General features: G+C 44.8%; 1 protein-coding gene and 1 long non-coding RNA gene across 7 annotated transcripts in view; both read right to left on the reverse strand.

Moving 5' to 3' along the window:
• Window positions 1-249: 249 nt before the first annotated feature.
• On the reverse strand, window positions 250-2890 carry LOC130389338 (uncharacterized). 2 transcript variants are annotated; one of them, XR_008896539.1, is made up of 4 exons: window positions 2639-2890; window positions 1157-1249; window positions 725-802; window positions 250-498 (listed from the first exon to the last, which is right to left on the reverse strand). It is a non-coding gene; the product is annotated as an uncharacterized LOC130389338 (long non-coding RNA). The 2 variants fall into 2 exon arrangements; XR_008896538.1 differs by lacking the exon at window positions 725-802 and having other exon boundaries at window positions 271-498; window positions 2639-2886.
• Window positions 2891-3262: 372 nt separating this feature from the next.
• Window positions 3263-21828, reverse strand: part of cntn1a (contactin 1a) — a 71302-nt gene continuing 52736 nt past the window's right edge. For all 5 annotated transcript variants that reach the window (XM_056598960.1, XM_056598962.1, XM_056598965.1 and 2 more), the window contains exons 12-24: window positions 21433-21580; window positions 19178-19305; window positions 17784-17956; window positions 16599-16722; window positions 14153-14311; window positions 13672-13821; window positions 12649-12719; window positions 11220-11454; window positions 9941-10044; window positions 9121-9310; window positions 8065-8177; window positions 7160-7313; window positions 3263-5694 (exon numbers count right to left, since the gene is read on the reverse strand). In XM_056598960.1, the coding sequence (XP_056454935.1) occupies window positions 5618-5694; window positions 7160-7313; window positions 8065-8177; window positions 9121-9310; window positions 9941-10044; window positions 11220-11454; window positions 12649-12719; window positions 13672-13821; window positions 14153-14311; window positions 16599-16722; window positions 17784-17956; window positions 19178-19305; window positions 21433-21580 (1826 nt within the window). In that variant the 3' untranslated portion in view covers window positions 3263-5617. The remainder of the gene's footprint in view (window positions 5695-7159; window positions 7314-8064; window positions 8178-9120; window positions 9311-9940; window positions 10045-11219; window positions 11455-12648; window positions 12720-13671; window positions 13822-14152; window positions 14312-16598; window positions 16723-17783; window positions 17957-19177; window positions 19306-21432; window positions 21581-21828) is intronic.

The following is a 21828-nucleotide window of genomic DNA, read 5'->3' on the forward strand; positions in this document are numbered from 1 at the left end:
TGAATGATTCTTCAATTGGTTAGAAATTAGCTGGCCATTTTCTCATACGGAGGCCGGCACATTGAACCAGAACACCCAGAGAATTGCCCTCAAATGTAGCTGACGATGCCCCAGAGATTACAAAAAAATTACAGCTCTTAAAATCTGACATCACCTTTAATTCATTTGGAGTGCCACCCTTTGGGCTGCTTTTCAAGTTCATATTCTGCCAACAGTACCGACATTGTATTAATATAAACTCTTACTGGAAAGAAAAACCAAAAAAATGAAGACTAACAATCTTATAAAAATAGTTTATTTATGAAGCAACAAGTATTAAATGTCATCTCTGAAGCCTTTGAGGTTTGACACTCAAAACCCCAAGTGGACACAAGAAGCTTGTGGAAAGACCAAGGGAAAGGTTGGGTTTTGAGGAAACGCATGCTCCGTAGAAGTGAAAGACTAGTAGGTCACTGGACGGTAGACAGGAGTAGATCAACTTGGTTCTGTCCTTATGCACTGGAGTGTTTGAATGAAAAAAAAAGGCAAGTCAGCATCACACCGTAAACAGTTCAGTCATTTTAATCATGACCCCCTTTAAGAGATGGCCGTCAATATTCATAACCCTTGACTGGTACTGGAATTTAACTTTTGCTTCTAAAAAAAAAAAAATCTCTAATTACAAATGAATACCAATACTTTTCACAAATGGATATTTATTCATTCATTTTGCCTAAAGGTTGACCTTTCCTGGAGTGACAGCCGGTTTGCTGTCATACAAACATCAATGCCAGACCATCCAGATGAGCTGCTACCTAGGGAACTATACACAAGATGTGAACGTACACTTCATTGAACAGCTCTGCTAGATGGATGCAACTAGAATTGATTCAGTCATCTCAAATTTAGCCGTTATATTTCTAGGAACAGCAACACTGAGCTGCCCCTGAAGTAAAGACAATAGACTCTTAGCAATTGTCAGTGCTTGGGACATGTTTCTATGCATGTCTGTACTGTACAAACAACGATAGTATTTCCTTTTCATCTGAAAATGCACTTATTGTTAGTCACCAAGTATTCTCTACTAAATGTAAAAGTAAGGCGTCTTGACCGGTTTGTATTTAAGCATTTAGAATTCTTAATTAAAATAGTTACATCATTTAAATAGAAATCTCACCAATATGAAAGCCAGCATGAGTAACTTCTGGCAGGATGGTTTGGTTACCGTCAAGGAACCTTGTAGTCCAATCATCAAGTTCTTCAGTTATCCCTAAAGTGGTAAACTTTAAGTGCCACTGTGACCGATTATACAATCTTCCAATGGACTATGCAAAGTTGATCAAATTGATTATACTAAAGCTGCAGCATCTGGCAGTGAAGATGTTCAGGGTTGCCAGGCCCAACTTTACAAACCAGCACGTATGCGCCAACAATAAATTACAAGTGCAACGTTGACAGCACATTTGCTCTGGAACAACAAAGGAACTGCCAAACTACTGGTGCAAAGCTCCCCTGGCAACCAGTTCAAGTAGAGCAAAACATCTACCGAAAAGTTGCGTTGGAACAAGCTAGTTAAACAACTTTCCCCAAAACCAATGAATAAACTTGTAGAAAGGACCTTGCTAGAATAGAGGCCCAACATCAAAGCAATGTAGCGTAAAAGGAAAGCGCATCGCACAGACGCAACACGATGATGCAGACATACAACTGCAAGCATCATTAATGACAGCAAACATATTTTAAATTTGTAATAGTTTGAAGTAGTGTGTGCAAGTGCATGAATAATCAGGTACTGACGAGGCATATTATAATTACACATTTTAGCATGACAACAGCCTACCAAGCCTAAACCTACCAAACCAACTAATTAGTCTTTAGACTTCAAAAGGTTCAAGTGAAGTAAACAAAATAGAACAAGTCGTTTACTCCCACTTATTTCGGTCTAACCGGCTTACGAGCAATTCCAATTAAGCCATGGCAATGGTGAGCTCCCCGGTCACCAGTAGACTGTCCCCGGTCTAGCCACAGGGCGTCGCACATCCTACCTTCTCCCTGACGGGTGATTTCCGCCATAGCTGCCAAATTTGGACCCGTTGTTACGCCGAATTCTGCGCCCCACCGAAAAGTGTGACCCCAGGGGGTGCTGTTGTACATTTTCTGCAACATGCACGCGTGCATTATAACAAAAACATAAATAAAACATAAGATCTCCCCCCACCGGTGGGTCTCTCTTTTCTTGCATTAACATTAATTCTAAACAGCATTTTACACAGTAGCCTATTAATAGGAAATGCTCAAAGGTAAATCAGCGTAATTGAACACTGACTGTAGTTTTCTATGGGTAAAGGGTGAAGGACCGTACTAAACGCCCTATCCTAGTTACGACGGGGCATTCCTAGTGTAGTCAATAACGTCGGTGATATATGGGGGGGCAGCGGGCCCCCCCATATAAGTCAGTCGGTTAGCTGGTGCAACACATTCAATAAAATACATCACTATACACAAAAGCTATAATCTGCTAGCTGCTATAACATATGCATTCAAAGTTAACGGGAAAGAACAGGGAAAGGCCTACTGTACGCAGCACACTGAAGCTGCTGAAGCAGTTGAAGCTAAACAACTTAAAACTACCTCATGAAATAAAAATGGGGTTACTCACTGCAGGGCTCTTATCGAAGCACCCCGTTGGAGGCCAGGGTTGATTTTTGTTGTTCAGGCAAAATACAAAGAAGGAACCTGAGGATCATTTTACAGACTTGGAAAGAATGACAATTAGGTGTAGCCTACAAACGGGAGCTCCAACTTGATAATTCACAAAATACCAAAAATCGGCTTCACAGTCCGGCAAAAAGTAAACCAAAATCCACGTGTGCCATAATATAGAGGTGAGTTGGTTGACAATTGGGGAACTTAATTAAGGCCTGATGATCAACACGTTGTGGTTGGCTGGGAGAGGAGTTCAAGAAGAGAAGGAGTCATCCTTTAGCAGTGCTACTTAACATGTACAATGTTTTGACATGGGAGTTATTGAGATTAAACAAAGACGTAGGTGGCCATTTCGAATAAATATATAATTTAGAATGTTTTTTTTGTTTTAATGTCTAATGGTTATATTAACACAACAATCTGCTGCTAGGGGTGCTTTTGGAAAAGAAAGTTGAGGTAGTCTAAAAATGTGTTGAATTATAGCAACAATATTTCGAAGTTGTAATCAATGATTATATGAACAAAAGCATTTTCAAGCAGCCCAATAAAAAGACAATAGTCACATGTAAGAGTTAACTACACTTTTTTATTTGTTGCTTTTAAATCCAGCCGATCGGAGTCCAGTTCCTTCTACCTCAACCATCGATAACAAGTAAAGCGCGTCAACAGCGGTCAACAGCCAATCGCACGACACCAAGACCCAGTGGTTTCATTCATTCCCCCTAACAAATCATTTGCATTGAATTGCAGGATGTTTTCTTTTGAGTGAGTCATTTCACTTGGCCTCAAAGACAACTCAAAGACTCAAGGCGTGAATATGTCTAGCTTTAATTAGGCAGCCAACACACACATCATCCTCATCATCTCCACTGAGGACCGCCAACCCCTGGGGAGGAAATATAATCATGTATATAATGTAAAGCCATCGGAGGGTTCAGAAGAGACCGGTCGATTCCCCCTGCAAAGTATAAAAACCCACCGCTGTAGTAGTTACTAATTTTGTTTTTCCGACGTTCATGCATGATAGAATGTATGGTTCTGAGTTGCCGCTTTCTCCAAAATACGTCTTACGTTCAAGGCATTCATGCATTCGCGCAGCTGGTCGGAGGCTTGGATGTTGCATGGGTGGGGCGGGCCGCGGGGGGGGCAGGAGAAAAGCACTTGGTGGTGGATGTGGATATAGTTACGATGATAAGCTTGGCTAGCGTCAGTCACAAAATCATGAATCTGTACGCGGTAGTAGTAGTAATCATAATAATCATAGTAATCATAATAGTAAACGCTGCATTTCTTTTCTCTGCACACTTAGTTCATCAACCTCTGGGAAATGAGATACCTCGAAAGAAAAACCTCTCACGTTTCAGGGACAAACAAATATTGAAAGAAACCCACATAAGAAAACAAATTTGACGATTATATATACAGACATACTGTATGTATAATCCATATATATACAATCGAATTTCTTATCAAATCAAATATATATATATATATATGAGCTGTTCAGATGGCCACGCTCATTTGGACTAACAAATTATTAAGGTTTACGTTTGCGCAGCGTCTAGGAATGGCTTGCTCGTCCATCTTCAGTCTGCGCACAGACCGATTACGAAAAAGAAAACAAGGATGCACGTAAGATTAGGAGCTAGGCAAGTTGGGTCGTTAGAAAACATAAAGTAGCCATCGACGTAGCAGACATTGCACGATTACTGAATGAGGTGTCCATCACTGTTGAAGGTGACACTTGAACATAGCCATGGAGGAAAACCTAAATGATGGAACAAATACTAACAGTAAATGAAAATGCCTACATTCGTTACAAAGCACCAGATGGTACCATTGGTACCAAGGTCAAAATGACACAGTCAAGACAAAAGCATTTCTAAATCCACACACCTCACTGTGTAACACTTTGCCATATCAGATTGGAATAAGGGTAGGCAGGCCTGCGAAGCATTTTAGATACACAAGTATTCAACATTAGATCAAGATGGCCACTGTCACAGCCTTTCAGACAGGGTTCGTAACTGTTTTTCTGACACATTATCCGGTTAATTATAGGGTCCATCCATTTGCTTTACATTCAACTGTGGAATTGTTCTGCCGTCACCATTGTTTTGGAAGTGATTGAGAATCCTTTAATTTTACAATTTGCAATGATCTGCAATAGGAGATAAATTCGATCGAGTATGTATCATTGCACAGATAACACCAATAGCACATTCAAATGTAAATTATTGCATATATTACATTACCATGGCTTTATTTTTACTATGATGCTAAATGTTATTTGCTTGGACTGTAACTCTGTAATGGAGGATGTGCTTGTTTCTAAAAGACAATAAAAAAAGTAAGTATTCTGCGCCGCAGTATTATAACCACAAAGACAATTTCATAAACGTGTACACTTATCGTTCACAACTATCTACCCGTTAGCTTATAATATGGAATGCATTACCGGAGAGGCTATCCAAAACGTCAACGCATCGGAAATTCCGACAAATCACATTTATCGACATTTTTTCATCTGTTTAATAATAGAAAATGAAAATAACTGCTTCATAACTCCGAGGGACGGCCACTCACGTTCACCATCCGTTTTAAGAGGAGAACATTGTGAAAGATAAGAGTCATCGTTTACATAAGGCATATTGAACAAGTTGACAGAACACCGTTATTGAAACTCCACCCAAGATGCTTTGTAGATAGTAAATAAGGGATGTCTTTGCCCATGTCCAATTCGTGTCAAACTTTCTTATTTTTTTTATCCCACAAACATATTCCGTAGCGGGTGGACAGTTGGAATATGTTGGGTTTTTTTTGGTTGCGGGGATGGAACCAAAAACATTGTGGAAAGAGTTCATGTCCTCATACGCTGTCAACATCACAGAGTCCCCTTCACAGGAAGTGAAGACATGAGGTGCCACTACATTCAAAAGTCCAGGCAGAGGAGCGCCACCAGCAGTAGGGACAGCAGGCCCAGAGAGCGGGCAGCCATTACACCTTCACCTGGGGACACACAGAGAATGTTGCTCACGTCAATTGGCATCGTAAGAGTGACTTGTTACGTAAAGGTTAACGTCGTTTTTTTTTTGTATGAACTCTTATTTCCATTTAGTAATTTGGCAGTTGGTTTGATCTAAAGCAGCTTACAGTGATTTCAGGCACAGGTCATTAAAGAGGAGGAAGTTGTTTCAGCAAAAATCCATTCAAGCAAGCGGCAGACATCGGGGAATGAGCCCAGAATCTTCCTGCTGGGCGTCGGAATATCCTAGCCACGACAATATCCTTCTCCATAAAACGAAATAAATAAAAAGTGGCTTATTTGAATACGCACTACAAACTAGCTGCCATCGATCAAACCTAAGCCATAAATGATAATGTCTCCCCCCCCCCCCCCCCCCTGTCTCTGAAGAAAACGACCCCCCCCCTCCTAAACGGTCAGCCATTTGTCAAAGCCAAGTCATTTGTCAGTGGCTCGCTTTTATAATCCTCTGCAGTTTAATTTCCAGAGCCAGAGACGTCAAGCTGTCAGGTGTGCCTGGGTCCAACGATAAAGGGATAAGAGGGTCCGCAGGGGTGGCCAGGGGGATGGGTGCTGATCAAGATCCATTACGGAGGCTTAGGGACGCCCACCCGTCCACCCGCAGCGCATGGTCCATTGGGGCCAAGAAGGAAGACGGGGTTTTGGTCAGGAACCTAAGACTCCACAATCGTACCGTCCTCTCTCGAAACGTAAGCCTTCCCAATTGTGGGGGCTTTGTCGTAGTGGCTACTGGGGGCGCCACTGACAGTAACAAATGATTCATAGCCCCCCTCGTCCGTCCTCAGCTAAACCCACTGTAATCCTTCTGGTGAAGGGCAGGCCTGGGATAAGCAGTCACACCCGCTGCCTCGCAACTGTGGGTTTGTAGTGGGGCCAGCTCCCCACTCAAATGCTTTCCCATTGAAATCAAACATTTCAATTTGGAGTGAAGGGGATATTTCACAACATTTTATTTTTATCATAATTTATATTGCACTGAACTCTGTGAATGTAAACCCAAAATAATAATATATGTGCTTATGGATATGGATCCAAATAGAATAATTTTAGGTAGATGGACAAAGCTAGGAAAAAGGGAACTCCCTTTGCCTTCAAGTTAGGGTAAGCAAAATTGCACAAACCCACCAGACTAGGCTAAATGTTATTTAATTTGGGCTGCAACAACAATAGATAACAGATTCTTTCTTTCCTTTTTTGCAGAGAATGTTGTTTATTGAATGCAGTCGGGATGTAAATAGACACGTCAAACATGATGAAAAATGCATCTCAAATTAATTACCCAGCCTAGCTTTAAGAAAAAAAGCATCCTAAGCGCATGATGCAGGCCATGTGCTCATCAGCTCTCAGGAAATCCCAGTGGTTTTCCAAAGTGTCAATCCAAAACATGACCGGTATTAAGCATCGTTCTCATCTCCAGCCCATAGTTACCTATGATATGAATCTGTGACACAGCCCCGTCCCCTCCGTCGCTGTGGGCCCGCACCTCCACCACGATGCCCTCCTTGGGCAGGGGTAGGTCTATAGACTTCTTGAAGGTGGTGTACAAAGTGGTGGCGCCTTGGCCCTGCGTTCTGTACAGGACCTATGGACACACAAAGCGCACACACACGGTACACAGTGTGTGTGAATAACAACCAAGCATGGGTTGAGACAGTGGCGGACTCAGACTGTTTGAAGGGCAGGGGCGAAAAAATAAAAAGGGCACATTCTGGACAACATTCTGGACAACATTCTGGACACCAGCGGACACAGAGGTTATTCTAACTTGATGGTGTTTTGTTCCCCCAACGGAGCCATAAAGGCAGCGCTGCCTGGAAGGTCCTATCCCCTAAACCTTAGCAAGCGCTGCCTTGAAGGTCCCATTGGGGGCACTTGTTACATCTCCATGTAGAACTTAAAAGAATATTTGGGCTCATAATTTAAACGGGGGGTGTGGGGGTTCTCCCCCAGAAAAAAATTTGCTTCAAAGACACTGTTTCCCCTTATTCTAGCGACTTTATAAACACCAAAATGAGTTGTTCACATCATTATGCACTTTCAACATTTTAGCCAAAGAAAGGAGGATGCCTTACTGCTTTCATCTTTACTAACATTTAAGTAAAAATTAGACTGGAGACAATTCAATGTGCAGCGAACATACAGTCTTTGACCGCTGACAGCCAGCTACGGAAACATTTAAGGACGTTTTTTTCTTCATGTTGAGGTGATAGCTGACCATTATCGTCTCTTGCATGAAATGACCTACACTTGAATGATCTTGAACGCTCAAAAAACGCCCCCCCGAGTCCGCCACTGGTTTGAGAAGACACCGGTAGGTACAAAAGATCGCTCACCTTGTAAAAGTTGACGGCGGACTCGTTGACGAGGGGCTCCACCTGCTCCCACTGGATGTTCACCTGCTGACCCTTGAACTTCTTACCGGTGATTTTGGGACCTTTACTGGGAGCTGGCAGGACGCAATGAGGCATAACGGGACAGAGTCAATCCCAACCCCAAGTTAGGGTGTGGGGGAAGAACAGTGGAGTATGGTAACGTATAGTATAGTTAAATATGGTAAACTTTCACAACACGCACTGCGGCTTCGGGCAATCTGTATCGCCGATCCAAGTGAAACCCAGACCCAGATAATTGTCATCATATTTCCTTCTTTTTTTTCCCTGTCTGGTGTTCACCCTCATGATCTCTTTTTTGCCATTTCCTTCCCTCCTCTTCGGTTTCCTCCGGCGCATCGTCTGACTCCCGCTCATTTTCTCTCTCTATTCCCTCCGCCTCTGACGCCTCCAAATCCTCTCTCTCGTGGTCCCTCTCCTCCTTCGTGACTAACAACATTATCAGAAGACGTCCCACTTGACAGTTTTCCCTGATTTCAGCCAGTTAAGCATATTTATATAGGAATGAACCGCCATTACATTTATCATCTCGCGGACCCCCTGGTGCCAGCTCGAGTACCCCTGGGGGTGCGAGTACCACACTTTGGGAATCCCTGTGGTAAGGTATAGTTGAGTATCGTAAGGTATAGTAGAGTGGTAAAGTACAGTAGTGTATGATAAGGTATAGTAGAGCATGGTAAGGTATAGTATAGCAGAGAATTGTGAAGCTTTGTAGAGTATGGTAAGGTATAGGAAGGTATAGTATAGAAGAGTACGGAAAGGTATAGTAGAGTATGGTAAGGTATGGTCGAGTTTGGTAAAGTATAGTAGAGTATGGTAAGGTATAGTATAGTTGAATATCATGAGGTAAAGTACAGTATGGTAAAGTATAGTACAGTAAAGTGTAGTAGAGTAGAGGCAATGTATGGGATAGTCTTGTATGGTGAGGCTGATAGAGTAGAGGTCAGGTGAGGTGGAATGGTCACGTAAAGTAATGTAAAAATCACCCAGGTAACCTACGGGCTTTATTTGTGTTTATTTCCACTGGTTCACTGGGGGGCCCGTATCCGGCGACGTTGTACGCCCGGACCTCAATGAAGTAGAGCGTGTCGGGTTTCAGCCCGTCCAGCCGGGTCTGGTTCTCTCTGCTGGACACCGCCGTGTCCTTGGTCTCCTGCCCGCTGTCTTCCCCTTTCCTCCAGTACTTTATCTGGAGAACACACAGAGGTCCCATGGCAGTGGGAGAGGACAATGGGCATCGGTTTGTGATTTGGATTCATTGTTGATGCGAACGCCTACAATGTTACTTTAGTGACCCCCATTACGTTATTGGTAATGAATTTAAACCATTGATAATTAATGTATATTTTTGATATGGATTTCTTTATCAGTAATAAGGAAGCTGATTATGGATCAATAATTTAGGGAGGGGTGAGATTAAATCCATTTTTCTCCTACTCACGCCTTTTTGAACAGGTAGAACTAGTGCTAGGCAGTTTATTTTCATTTGTGTTTTTATTCTAACTGTCCACTTGTTTCAGCATTTTATTTTATTGTTTATTATTGCTCATTTCGTCTTTTTCTTTACTTGTTAGAAAAAAAAAAAAATTCAATTCAATTAATTTTTGCGTTCATATTTTGAACATTCTTTCTGTAAAGACATTGATACTATACACCAGTTTAACTACTAGCTGCCACCTACTACTACAGGCTTGTCCAAGTTTAAAACTGGAAAAGAAATCCAGGATCAAATGTTGACGATGTTGGCAAACTGTCACAGTTGATGTATTGATTTGAACCGGAGGAAGCAGGTGAGGGTGTGGGGTTACGGCTGACCCACCTGGTATCCAGCTATGTTCTCCTGCTGGACTGGATCCCACCCCACCACGGCGTCCGTGGCATAGAGAGGTCGGCCTACCACGTTGGTTGGGGCCTCGCTCGGAGCTGTGGAGGCAAAGAAAAACACATACGGTAAATTTACATTTCATATTACGTCCTCTCATTGTAATTTCCCATTTTGGGCTTTTATCCACCACACACCGACGGCGGGGTCACCCAGACCGGTGTTCTTGCTCAGACCATCTCCAAACTCAGCTCGGAGGAGCCGGTGATCAAACTAGCAACCTTCAGGTTATAAGACAACCCACTCTACATACTGAGGTACGCCAACCCTTTTTACTACCCATTTACTACATACCAATACTACTGAGTCGACTAGCATTCAATATTATCCGAAGTGACTTTTCCATGCTTTACATTTTTTGGACTGTTTAAATTCGGCACATGTCATTTACGGGCAGCTACACTGTATTTTACACAGTATGTGATACACATAGATATTTTACACATCGACAGAAATAACCAACATTCCCATGGGTGTTACCATAAGAACCGGGCATCCCCCCGTCGAGCCGAGTGTGTAGCCTCTGCCGGGGTGCGGACATGTTATCGCCACTAGTCTGTCAGTGGAGCTTAATAAGTGGGCCAAATGCTTTGCATCCTTGGGTGAATGATCAGCTTTCTGGTACAGGCTACAAAGATCACGCTAATCCCCCCCCCCCCCCACCACCACCACCACTGAGGGGCACGCGGGAGATAGAGCGAGCGAGAGAGCGAGCGGGAGGGCGAGGGACGACAGGTTTTCCATTTACGGGTATTAAAATTCCACACGTCTACTCACACATGTACTGTGATGAAGCGCAACCGACTGCAGAGCAGAGCCCGGGCTGTGATAATAAGGTGACACTGACAGAACGAAATGGCAGAGTGTTGAAATATTACAACCCGAGAGTAGCCCTCATGGTGGTAAATCCCCCTCACCATCACCATCACCTCAAATTCGCCCCCCCCTAGCTTGTACGAGCTACGAGCTACATGCTACGAGCTACACGCTAAAAGCTACAAGCTACGAGTTACAAGCTACCAGCTACAAGCTACCAGCAATATGCTACGAGCCACACACTACAAGCTACAAGCTACGAGTTACAAGCTACCCGCTACAAGCTACCAGCAACATGCTACAAGCTACGAGCCACAAGCTACGTGCTACGAGCCACGAGCCACCAGCTACAAGCTACAAGCTAAGAGCTACAAGCCTCTTGGCGGGCTGCGGCGCTTACCTTCTGGTGCGGAGAAGACCGAGGCCAGGCGACTGTAGGGGCCCTCTCCGTGGTGATTGTAGGCTTTGACCTTCACGTCGAACTCGGTGTAGGGCGGGATGGTGGCGTCCTTGTGGGTGTAGCGCCGCTCCAGCGGATCGGACACCGTCACCTTCCGCCACTCCGTGCCGTTGCGAGGCTTGAAGGCGATGATGTAGCCAAAGTTATCGCCGTAGTAGTACTGCGGTTTCACGGGCTGAAAAAGGGACACATGGGAATTGGTCAGAACCAGGTGACAGGAAAAAGACAAATACAAGTTGGTTCACTGCGAAAGGGTGTGAGGAAATAGAGTCGAGGAAAATTTACTGAACATTTAAAAGATAGATTTTAGACACATTTGAGACTATCCCACTGATAGGCAATGTCACATGCACTTTTAACTGCTCAAAAGGGGAAAGGACATATATTGATTCATTAAGTGGTAAATGAAAGCATACATCAAATGAAAGAGCCATCCTTTTCACTCTCATCTTAAACTGTAGTCAACCTCACTCACTAATTTCCCATCTGGGATGTACTGCTTACTTTGTCTAACTGGAATCAAACTGATTCAGTACATCAATCTTCCCATCGACTCAACCTGTAACATTATATAGTCTGCATCTCTTTCAAAGAGTGTTCCTAGGGGATGATACTTCATCATCCTCCAATGGCTATTTAGTGAAGTTATGAGACTCTGCAGGGTGGGAAGCCTGTCCATCTCTCTCCGTGCCTCATCGCCTGTGTGCGTGTGTTAGCGTTTCATCATCTGACCATATGTTCAGGACAAATGTGCTTGCGTCAGCTCCTCTCTACCCTCCAAACACACTCGGCCGCCAGCTGCTGCTGTTAGAATGAAGCACACCGCTGCCAAGCACAGGGTATACGGTGCGACGGAATGAGCGTTCTATCAGAGAGATGCACAGGTCAAAGGATAAGACGATCATAGTGTGATCAATCAGCTGCCCATGGTGCATTTCAGCTTTGACACATCGGGTTAGTCAGCGTTTATAAAGGTGAGGCAGAGATGAAATAGTTGTTGGTCTCATGGAGATACTTTGCTGTTGACCCCATAATTGATTTAAAAGTTACGGAAATGGCCATGTAAGAACCAGCTAACGAATAGGTTGCTCTTAGCATCAGCCTTCAGCTGAAGACCAGCATGTCTAACTTCTGGGTACTGTTGGCTAAATAGAAATTTGCAAAGGTCAAACCAAAAGAGAAAAAAGTGGGAGGGAAAAGTGAGCGGGAGAGATGGAAAGAGAGAGGGAAATAGAGAGGGAGGGAGGGTGAACGAGAGGGTGGGGGGATTGAAAGAACGATAGAGAGGTAGACAGGGAGGCGTTGAGAGAGAGGGAAGGCACGTGAGAGAGCGGCGGGAGAGGGAGCGATGGAAAGTACCGCGACTTACCGTCCAAGTGATGGTCAGCTCCCCGCTGTTCCCCCCGCCCCCCCTGATGTCCGAGGGCGCCACCACAGGATCTGCGACGAGACAGAAATGCACTGAAAACTCCCCAGCCGACACGGATAGAGTCCACACACACACACACACACACACACACACACACACACACACACACACACACACACACACACACACACACACACACACACACACACACACACACACACACACACACACACAAAGCCAAGCCACAGCTGGCCTTTTTGTATCCCTGCGCTTGGCCCAGTCACTGAAACGTCTGCATGTAAATGCATATCTTTGAATATCTGGGTCGCGAGGGCTGCCAAGTGCAACACCTTAGATTCTCTCAAAGGGAGGCGGGGGGGGAGAGAGAAAGACAAAGAGAGAGGGAGAGAGAGGGGGGGGGGGTGTACGAACGCCCTCTCTGACCGTACGCCAGGGCCAACATCCATGTTTACAGAGAGCCTACTGTCGGCCTGCGATTTCCATTTTGTAATCGAGTTTGGGTGTACGGTTTCACCATACGTGCTCATTTGTGGAGGTTGCTGCGGTTTCACTTTTGGCACCGTGGGTCCGCAAGGCACTGTGACATTTCTGCTGACTCGTGGCCGGCAGAAATGCCGCGATGTAGGTAGAATAAGAGGGGGGACTTCATTAAACGGTGAAAAGCAACGGAAAGGCCAAAAAGGACAAAAGCGTTTGCTAAATGACAAAGTAGTTTGTCCTTCAGCCAACGCTATTATCCAAAGCAACTTCCAGTGAATTGAGACACAGGTCATTCAGGTTGTGTTTTGTGTGTGTGTGCAAGACGGCCGGCAGATGAGGCTTTGGACATTCAGACGAACGCACTCCCGCTCTGGGTCGAAAACACGGCGAGAGCCGCCACGATAGACTACGGTACACTACTCTGCTCCGCACCAACTTTAGCAAAAACACAGCCAGTCCCGACACTACCCTACGGTACACCATCCACCCCGTGCTGTTTGAAGCACCGGGTCAGGGCCTTACATGATGCCAGCGTGGTCACGTTCACCAGGGGGGCGCTTGGCTCCCCGGGGCCCAGGGTGTTTGTGGCCATCACCCTGAAGTCGTACTGCGTCCAGGGGGACAGGTCTACCACCGTGGCCGTCTCTGCGTTCCCTTCCACGTCCACAGGAGCTACGGGGATGAAAGTTGGTGTTTTTATTATTCCTGTCATGGCAACTTTGTGCGTGAAATGACAAGGCACAACGACAACGGCAGACATGCGCCTGCTTTCCAAGCTGTCCCCGCAATAAACCCCGAGAGAAAATCCATACATGTTATTTATTTTTCATATTTTAGGCGGCTGAGCCGAAATACATTTTCTGTCCGTCTGTCTGTCTGTCAACATCGAGCCAGCAGCGATCTGACTCAGCGCTAACTGCCCCGCCGAGTTCGCCAACCAGCGCTAGCTTAGCTTCAAACTGTTCATTCGGAGTGGAGGAGGGAGCGAGTGAAGGCCGCCCACCTGTCGGGGCGTTCCTCCACTCGGGGGAGAAGGCGTTCCGGTACTGGAGGGTGTACTTGGAGATGGGGCTGTGGTTGTCCACGCCGTGGCTCCACTGCAGGGCCACGCTCTGCTCCTTCAGGCTGACCGTCTGCAGGCCGATGGGGGGCCCCGGGGAACCTGAGGAGGGAAGGAACCATGAGGACCACGAAACCGACACTGACCTCAACTCCTAAACACACTTTATTGAGCGGTATATTAGGAGCAGATTTGATTCATTTATACAGCGGACGTCATCTCCATTGAATAATCGTCTCCACTACTGCCGGACAGGTTTTTACAGTATTGTAACTTGGAGATGATTGGCCTGACATTGAACGAGGAAAAAAGGCATGGGCTCCTGAGCAGAGCTTTACTTGGGTCGTTCCCGGTCCCATGTTTGGAGCATAAACACAGCCTAATAGAAAAACCAGATTGCGTCATGGTTTGCCTGCAGAAGCCACAGCCCCGGAAATTGTCCGGGATTTATGTTTTCGTGTCTGTCACAGAACAGGAGCCGGGGAGCTCAGACGCTGGATAAATCTCACAGCTTTCCATGACCTCTTTGAAGGAGGCTTTAAAGCCAAGACCCAAAGACCAAAATAGGGCTCGGGGCAGAATTGTGAGGCAGCAACTTCTGTTTTGGTTACAGGTCAATATCTTATTATAAACTGGTTGTGCAGCTAACAAACATATGGAACAACATATTATTTATGTACAGAAAAAAATAGGCTTTAGTGTTTTTCTGGCCTAGGTTATGTATTATGGTGTGTAAGCCCTTGAAGGACTTCTCATGAATGGAATATTGGCAGTGCACAACAGATAAACACAGTAAACAGGCGGCCATTTGCACACACTTGCGTACACGAGTGCGTGCGTACATAAACATGTGTGCACCACACTAATAATGTGTGCACCAGATGAGACTGTAAGAATGAGGTTACAATCAGTCACAGTGCGCCTAAACACATGCACACAACGACCGCCGCAGACACCCACACACCGACACACAGACACAATGCACGTGCATAGCGGGGCACAAGAAAACAACTACTCTCTGGAGGGCAAATCCCTCTTAATGACACGCTACAGGTGCAGAGCTGTGTTTTTACCCCCCACTGATCTCACCTGACGGATCTGTTTCCTCATAAATGGCTGTCTTTCATCTCCCCATCTCCCTCTCTCCCCATCTCCCTCTTTCCCTCACTCTCTCTCTCTCTCTCCCTCTTTCCCTATGTCTGTTCCCCTCACTCTCTCTTTGACTCCCCCCCTCACTCTCCCTCCCTCACTCACCCTCTCTCTCTTTCTCTCTCTCTCTGACTGACTGACTGCTGGCATTCAGTGCTGCCATTAGGCCCGGCTCGGGGCTCTGTATTTAGTTCAAGTCCTGGGAACACGTCTACAGCCTGGCGACACCTGGCTGTCTGTCAGCCCCTAGTCCGTGAGGCGGCAGCACGCGCCAGCGCAGGAGGAGTTTGGATCGCTGGCCAGCGGATTATAAGTACGGCTCTCAGGCCAGATGCCTGAAGGGGCCCTTTGTCTGCTCTAGATAACACTATAGTAGGTTTTTTTATGTGTTTGTAGCCCATAGCCAGGCCATCTCTCTCACTCAAACAAGACGATCTCTCTTCTCTCTCAATGAAGGTGAACCTCCGGGCGTAGCACAGTGCGTAACACCCGTGAAGCACTACGGCACCAGAGGCCTTGCTCGCTTTCTACACGTTTATATCAATCGGGTTGCAGGGTCAAGAGCCGTGACGAGAAAACAGTAGTGAAGGACTGACAGTGTTTTACTAGTGTACTTGTTGTGTTTTGCTGTCGTTTATCATTTTGTTGTCGTTAATTGATCTGTGTGTGTGTGTGTGTGTGTTAGGGCTTTGACTCCGAACTTCGTTATTCGAATATAATTAGAATATCAAAAAATAAATCTAAATTCGAACGAATATTAGGCATCCTTTAATATTCGAACCTGTTATGGGCAGGCCAAGAGGGAGAGACGTCGGAGAACCCGACGCAGTCTATTCATAATATTGTAATGACCACGGAAGAGGCAGTGAATGAAGTATTGATTAGACAGCGATTTATTAGAAACCTAATAAACCGTTGGAACACGCAATACCGGTAACCATAGCAACGCGGTAAACAAACCTCGCGAAGCCCAATCCAGGTCTTACTGAAGGCATTTAATGGTCAAATTATTATTAATAAATATTCAAATATATTCGAATATTAATATGAATAAACAAACAAACTTTGAATATGATTTTTGGGCAAAAGTCAAAGCGTCAATCTCAAAAGTCAATGTGTGTGTGTGTGTGTGTGTGTGTGTGTGTGTGTGTGTGTGTGTGTGTGTGTGTGTGTGTGTTTGTGTGTAAGTGTGTAAGTGTGTAAGTGTATGTATGTGTTTGTGTGCCCAATTGCGACTCACCCCTGACGACCAGCTGGGCCGAGGCGCTGACGTTGTCCACAGTGGTCTCGGCCATGCACGTGTATCTCCCAGCATGGTTCAGCTGCGTGTCCTTGATGAGCAGCCCCCCGTTGGAGCTGCCGTTCTATAAAAAGAACAACGCAGATCAGTCTCCAAACATATGGAATACTGCATCGAATTCAACCATTTAACAGTTACAAGTAGGGCATTTAGCAGACGCTTTTATCCGAAGTGACTTACAATAAGTACGTTTGTCCGAAGAACCAGAAGCAATGATTTATCGAAGTCGAAACAGTAAGGATGTTCATAGAACCAAGTGCAAAGTACTAACAATCACTAGGTTAACCCATTCCCAGTACATAACAAAGATAGCTAGGATAAGGTGCTACATAATGCTAGGTACTATTTTTAAGTGTAAGGACGTACAAGATACAGCGGGAATCAGGCCCATTAAATTCGGATGTGGACCCTCCAATGAGACCGCAACTGGAAAAAAATATATTTCTATGGTCTAGGGCTCAGGGGATAGGTCTTTTAAGGAGATGTCTTGTAATCAGATGTAATACCGGGGGTAGCAGGGCATGTTGAAGGCAGCCAAACCAAGGTCTTACTCTCATGGATTGGTTGGAGAGTCTTTCGTTATCTAATCAGCTGGTTTATGATCTATATCATCGTGCGCTGCAACATGACGTCCTAGATCACCCGTACAGTGTCTCCCATCTAAGGTGCCTTCTCATTCACATGACCCAAAAGATAACTCATTGGTCAGAATTATGACATGGTGTGATTTATGATGGTATTTGACCACTGGATAAAGTGTAAAGCAGCAAAGCTAATGGTTAGCCATTAGAAGAAAAAATATATATATATCTGCAATGGTTTTATTAGCTTTGTACGTTGTCCACATATCTATTCTAAGCTTGGCATGTTATTTTATGTTAAAAAAATTATCTAAAGATCTCTGCTTTTCCCATTTCCCATACAAAATGACCACAGACACAACCCCAAATATTCATAATTGTATAATTTGACCTGGAAGGCCCTCAGACCCAAACTGCAGCGTTGTTCCACGTCATTCTGTGGTCGGGGTCAAAGTAAACTGTCAAGTGAAAATACTTCACAGTCCATTGTCAAACCTAATATAAAACCCCCACCAAAAAACGCCTGACCACAGTGACAGCTCACCGAGGTGCGTTCAAAATGCCGGCTGTCCTCCGATAGGTCGATGACTCGGCCGTTCAGGGACCAGACGAAGGCGATCTCCAATGAGGTGTCGTGGGACGCAGCGCACTGCATGCGTGTGCCCTCCCCCACCGTGACGTCAGCGTTGGAGGGAGCCAAGGTGATCTTGGTTTGGTCTGCGGACACACACAGCAATCAGGGAGGGGGGAGGCGGTGGAAGACCAGAAAGGAGGCCAATAAATACACTGCAATTATTTCCAAATGGAAGAGAAAATGGTTATTGCGTAATGTGCACTTATGGCCAGAAGAGGGCAGAGTGGAGCCATAAATCCAGTTCCTTTCCAAGACGCTACGGTCCAAGATACATAATATAAATCTGAATAGCAAAACATGACAGCATTTCACACTTAAAACCTCAATCCCTTAAACATTCTGTCATCTTCTATTAACCAAGGTGTAAGTAATGTCCATGTTTAATCTAAAGATTCTGGCACAAGGACCAAATTGTCGACTTTGCCAATTGTGCTAACCCTGTTTAGTGAATGACACTGCTCTCATAACTCGGCTATCGTTGACAGGTGAAGGTCGGGACGCTATGGCGACGCAGGCATTGACATTGGAAGCGAAGCTAACGCAAGTAGCTCACACGGTAGCAGGAAGCAAGAACCAAGACCGCAACACCATTTTTTTTTATCTGCTAGCTATGTTAGCAATAGCGGGGATGTCAGATTTGTTTGCTGCCGGTGCATTTTCGATCTGGCCTAAATCAGAATAAAAAAAAGTAATAACACAAATAAATAACAAAATGTAGCAACAAAAAAAACAGACAAAATATCTTAAGATAAAACTGAATGTTATTATCAGCTTGATGAGTGTATGTGTCAGACGTAAAGCTAGGGTAGGCAATTTATTTTGGAGGTATTTTTTTGGTCATCCTCGTTGAAAGTCCATTCACATCCAGACCGCAATCAATAACTCGAGTGCTCCGACATAAAAAAAAAAAAAAATCCGGTATCTGTTGCTATCGCAGGCCCACAGATAAGCCTGTGAAATCATGTCATTCAGCCCGAATAAAATGATTGCATTGCCTACCTGTCTCTATCTACCCGGCTACCCGCACACACTCTGCCCATGCACTCATTGTGCACAAGTGGAGTCTCCCACAAGATTATCCAGACATATTGTCTAGCGAGCTAGTCTAGTGATTTGGGGGGGCAGGGGGGTTGCCTTGTAGGAAGGCCTGAAGGGAGGGACAGGATTCTTTCAGTTGAATACTTCAAAATCTAACCTACTCTGGCATGCCTCCCCGAATTGCCTAACCAAGCTTCAGTAGCAGCCGACCATTGCCCCAACAAAGCATTAAACGTCCGAATCGATTGCTTTGACTGACAGCTGACCTTTGACGGTGAGGGATCCAGTGCTGTTGTCCTTGCCCTGGTCGTTCTCAGCGAAGCAGGTGTAACTCCCCTCGTCGTCCTGCGACACGTTCAGTATCTCCAGGGTCCCGTCCTCCCAGACCCTCAGCCTGGGGACCGGAGAACCGCAATCATTAACCAAGCAGCACCACACACCAGGGCTGAACGATTAATCAAATTCAAATCGAAATCGCAAAGTAATAGAATGCATGGAAAGAAATATAGAAAAAAATGTGATTTGTTACCGTTACTGACTGGAAATCAGTACGCTTTATTGTTATTTTACAATTCAATAGTTAAATAAAGAACTTTATGTATATTAATCTCAACACATCGGCCTGGCCTAAAGGAAAGAGCAGTTTTTATGTTGACTGCTTCCAATGTTGTGTTGGTCATACTAAAGAATGATTTATTTATTTTTTAGTGAATAATACACAACATAAAAAACGTAACACATTATAAAAATCGCACATTAAATCGCAATCGCAATATTGGTCCAAATATTCGATTATTTCCCCGAATCGTTCATCACTACAACACACCCAGAACACACAAAGAGAAGGAGTACTCCGCCTTATGATATAAAATATTCAGCACAGTGATAAGGTCAGACATCTAATGTGTGAGGGCCGTGAGAATCACATACGCCGGTGTGAGAGTGCCGTTTAACGCCTCTCTCCAAAAGCAAAATATTTAAAAAATTTCCATCAGAAGTTTTAAATAAATGAGTATTAACAAACCAAGAGTTAAACCATAGATCACAGCCAGTCGTGTCGCCTTCATTACCATCTATTTAGTTATTCTGATCAGGCGATAAACACACGCAGTGATGAGTTCTGCCAGGGTCTCTTCCAGACAGACAGCGGCCCCTCAGAGCAGTAGGGGGCCAAATGTTGCATGGTAATTATTTTGCCTGAGCCCCCTTCTCTCTGAAAGTATCTCTGGAGCTCTTGTGTGTTGTGTCTGTGTGTGTGTCTGTGTGTGTGTGTGTGTGTGTGTGTGTGTGTGTGTGTGTGTGTGTGTGTGTGTGTGTGTGTGTGTGTGTGTGTGTGTGTGTGTGTGTGTGTGTGTGTGTGTGTGTGTGTGTGTGTGTGTGTGTGTCAGTGAGTGAGTAAGTGAGTGAGTGGGTGATTGGCAAGTGTGTGTGTATATAAGTGTGCACGGACATGTCTGTGTGTCTGTGTGTGTGTGTGTGTGTTTCTGTGTGTCAGTGTGTCAGTGTGTGTGTGTGTGTGTGTGTCTGTGTCGTACAGTTGCGTGTGTGTATGTGTGTGTATGCGCGTGTGCAGCAGGCCTGCGTGTATGCGCCTGAGTTCGTCCAAGCCCGAGCTTGGCATGTCAGTGTGTTTCTATCCTTGGGTTCGTCAGTAAGGACAACAAACACCCTTGAGCCTGTGTGGCTGAATGACCTCCAGAGGGCTCTTCAACTCAGGTCACAGCACTTCAATCACTGATTTGCTGCAAATTAAATGTATTCAGGAGAAGGTTTGGGTTGGACATCTGCTGTGTCAACACCACAAGTAGCCCTGGGGTATTAAAGTAGCCAATGATAAATCCCCCAGACCTTTAATACAGTCTATGCCACAGACACTCCACTGTTGGTTCAACTAAAGATTGATCTAGTTTTCAGAACAGCTTGGTCACCCTGAACTGTTGTTTTGGTTAAAAACAACACCGTGGAAAGCACAGTGTGCCATGAATGTATGAGCGGATGTTGTTGAGATTTTTGCAAATGTTACCGATACTTTAACCTTTAAAGGCTAGCTCTTAAATGGAACCAAAAAACGCCAAAGCTTACATCGGCCTTACTGGATAAAAAGTATTTGTATTGATTGTCTGTTTTCAAATACGAGTCCTGCCTTTGTAAAGTACTATGAACAGCCTTGTGTTTGAAGGCTACTGTATTGTGTGTCTTTAATTACCGGTAGGTGTATAATGTCAACACACACACACACACACACACACACACACACACACACACACACACACACACACACACACACACACACACACACACACACACACACACACACACACACACACACACACACACACACACATAATAAAATATAAAGTTCCTATCCACAGAACAGATGGACAGGGTGGAATCGAGAGATACCGTGGAAACCCCAGATTCCAATAAAAATACTTACTGCTATACCATAAACATGATCATTACTCCTGTGCATTGCCCAGCGGCACCGAGCTAAATGGGAGTTTTCTCATTAGCTGCCCACCTGGTGGAGTTATGCAGCAGCTCTGTGCCTTTGCTCCAGAACAGGTGGGGTTTTGGGGCCGCCTTCGGACGACATTCGATCAGCGCCCGGCTGTTCTTGGCCGCCAGCACAGTCTTCACTGGACTGAGGTCAAACGTCGGAGCGCACACTGGGAGAAGGCAAGCAGAGATACATTCATCACAATACGCTGTACTATTCAGGCGCCTTGTAAGAATGCGTACACGATACATATAGAAATGTACTGCGGTGCTCGCCAATATGGCTGTATTTATTTATGTACAGTATGTATATATGTATGTATTTATGTATGTCCAGTATGTATGTACAGTATGCATGTATGTAAAGCATGTATATATGCATGTATTTAAGTGTAGATATTAGATTTACAGGAGAGAT

Source organism: Gadus chalcogrammus, chromosome 9 (genome assembly GCF_026213295.1).
Source record: "Gadus chalcogrammus isolate NIFS_2021 chromosome 9, NIFS_Gcha_1.0, whole genome shotgun sequence".
Taxonomy (NCBI): domain Eukaryota; kingdom Metazoa; phylum Chordata; class Actinopteri; order Gadiformes; family Gadidae; genus Gadus; species Gadus chalcogrammus.